This window comes from Pteropus alecto, unplaced genomic scaffold, assembly GCF_000325575.1.
Source record: "Pteropus alecto unplaced genomic scaffold, ASM32557v1 scaffold669, whole genome shotgun sequence".
Taxonomy (NCBI): Eukaryota; Metazoa; Chordata; class Mammalia; order Chiroptera; family Pteropodidae; genus Pteropus; species Pteropus alecto.
In genome coordinates, this window is record NW_006442554.1 from 112,583 (window position 1) to 113,283 (window position 701).

Below are 701 nucleotides of genomic sequence, written 5' to 3' on the forward strand. Positions count from 1 at the left end.
CCCACGGGACTAGAGCGCGGGGCTCCGCCCCAACAGGCCCCGCCCCTGGGCGCGTCGCCAGCACTCCCGGCAGTGCCCAGGCCGCGCCACGCCCTGCTACTGGAGGTCCTCCACCTCCCAGCCCCCTGGGACCCCTTCGATGACTCCACTGATGAATCCACGCGGTCTCCCTCCACGGGCCCCCCATATGTGCCATGGACCCCTGGCCTCACCCCGTGGCCCAGCAACTCCTGATTGACCACGTTCTCCAAACCCCACTGACTCGCTCTGCGCCCCTGGTTTCAGACCTCTGACACTAACCCGCCCACCCCGGACCCACTGACCAGCACCGCCGGCCACGCGCCTGCCTCACCGAGGGCCTCCTGGCTCCGCGTGATCCAGCCACCCCACTCCGCTTTTGCCCACCCGCCTGTCCCGGGACGCTCACAATCTCAGCAAACAGAAGAATTCCCTTGCGGATGCGCAATAAGTTGGTGCAGGCGGCCCAGCAGCCAGGGGCAGAGAGGCGCTCGGAATCCGCCATGGCGTGGGCCGGAGTCCTTCGGGGCGCAGATCTGCTCGCTGATCGAGGGTTCGAGGACACTGCACACCCAGCCGCCTTGCCCGCCGTCTGGCCGGGAAGGGGGCCCCTGGGGCGAAGGAGGGAGTGAATCATCGCGCCGAGCAGAAGCGGGCGGGGCAGGAGGGGGCCGGGCCAGGTG

The 701-nt window shown here is 69.3% G+C and overlaps 1 protein-coding gene across 1 annotated transcript in view; it reads right to left on the reverse strand.

The window, feature by feature from the left end:
• The window catches only part of PLP2 (proteolipid protein 2), a 2,906-nt gene extending 2,261 nt beyond the window's left edge, over positions 1-645 (reverse strand). The window contains exon 1 of the mRNA XM_006922729.3: positions 428-645. Coding sequence (XP_006922791.1) covers positions 428-523 — 96 coding nt within the window. The 5' untranslated portion in view covers positions 524-645. The remainder of the gene's footprint in view (positions 1-427) is intronic.
• Positions 646-701: the final 56 nt, after the last annotated feature.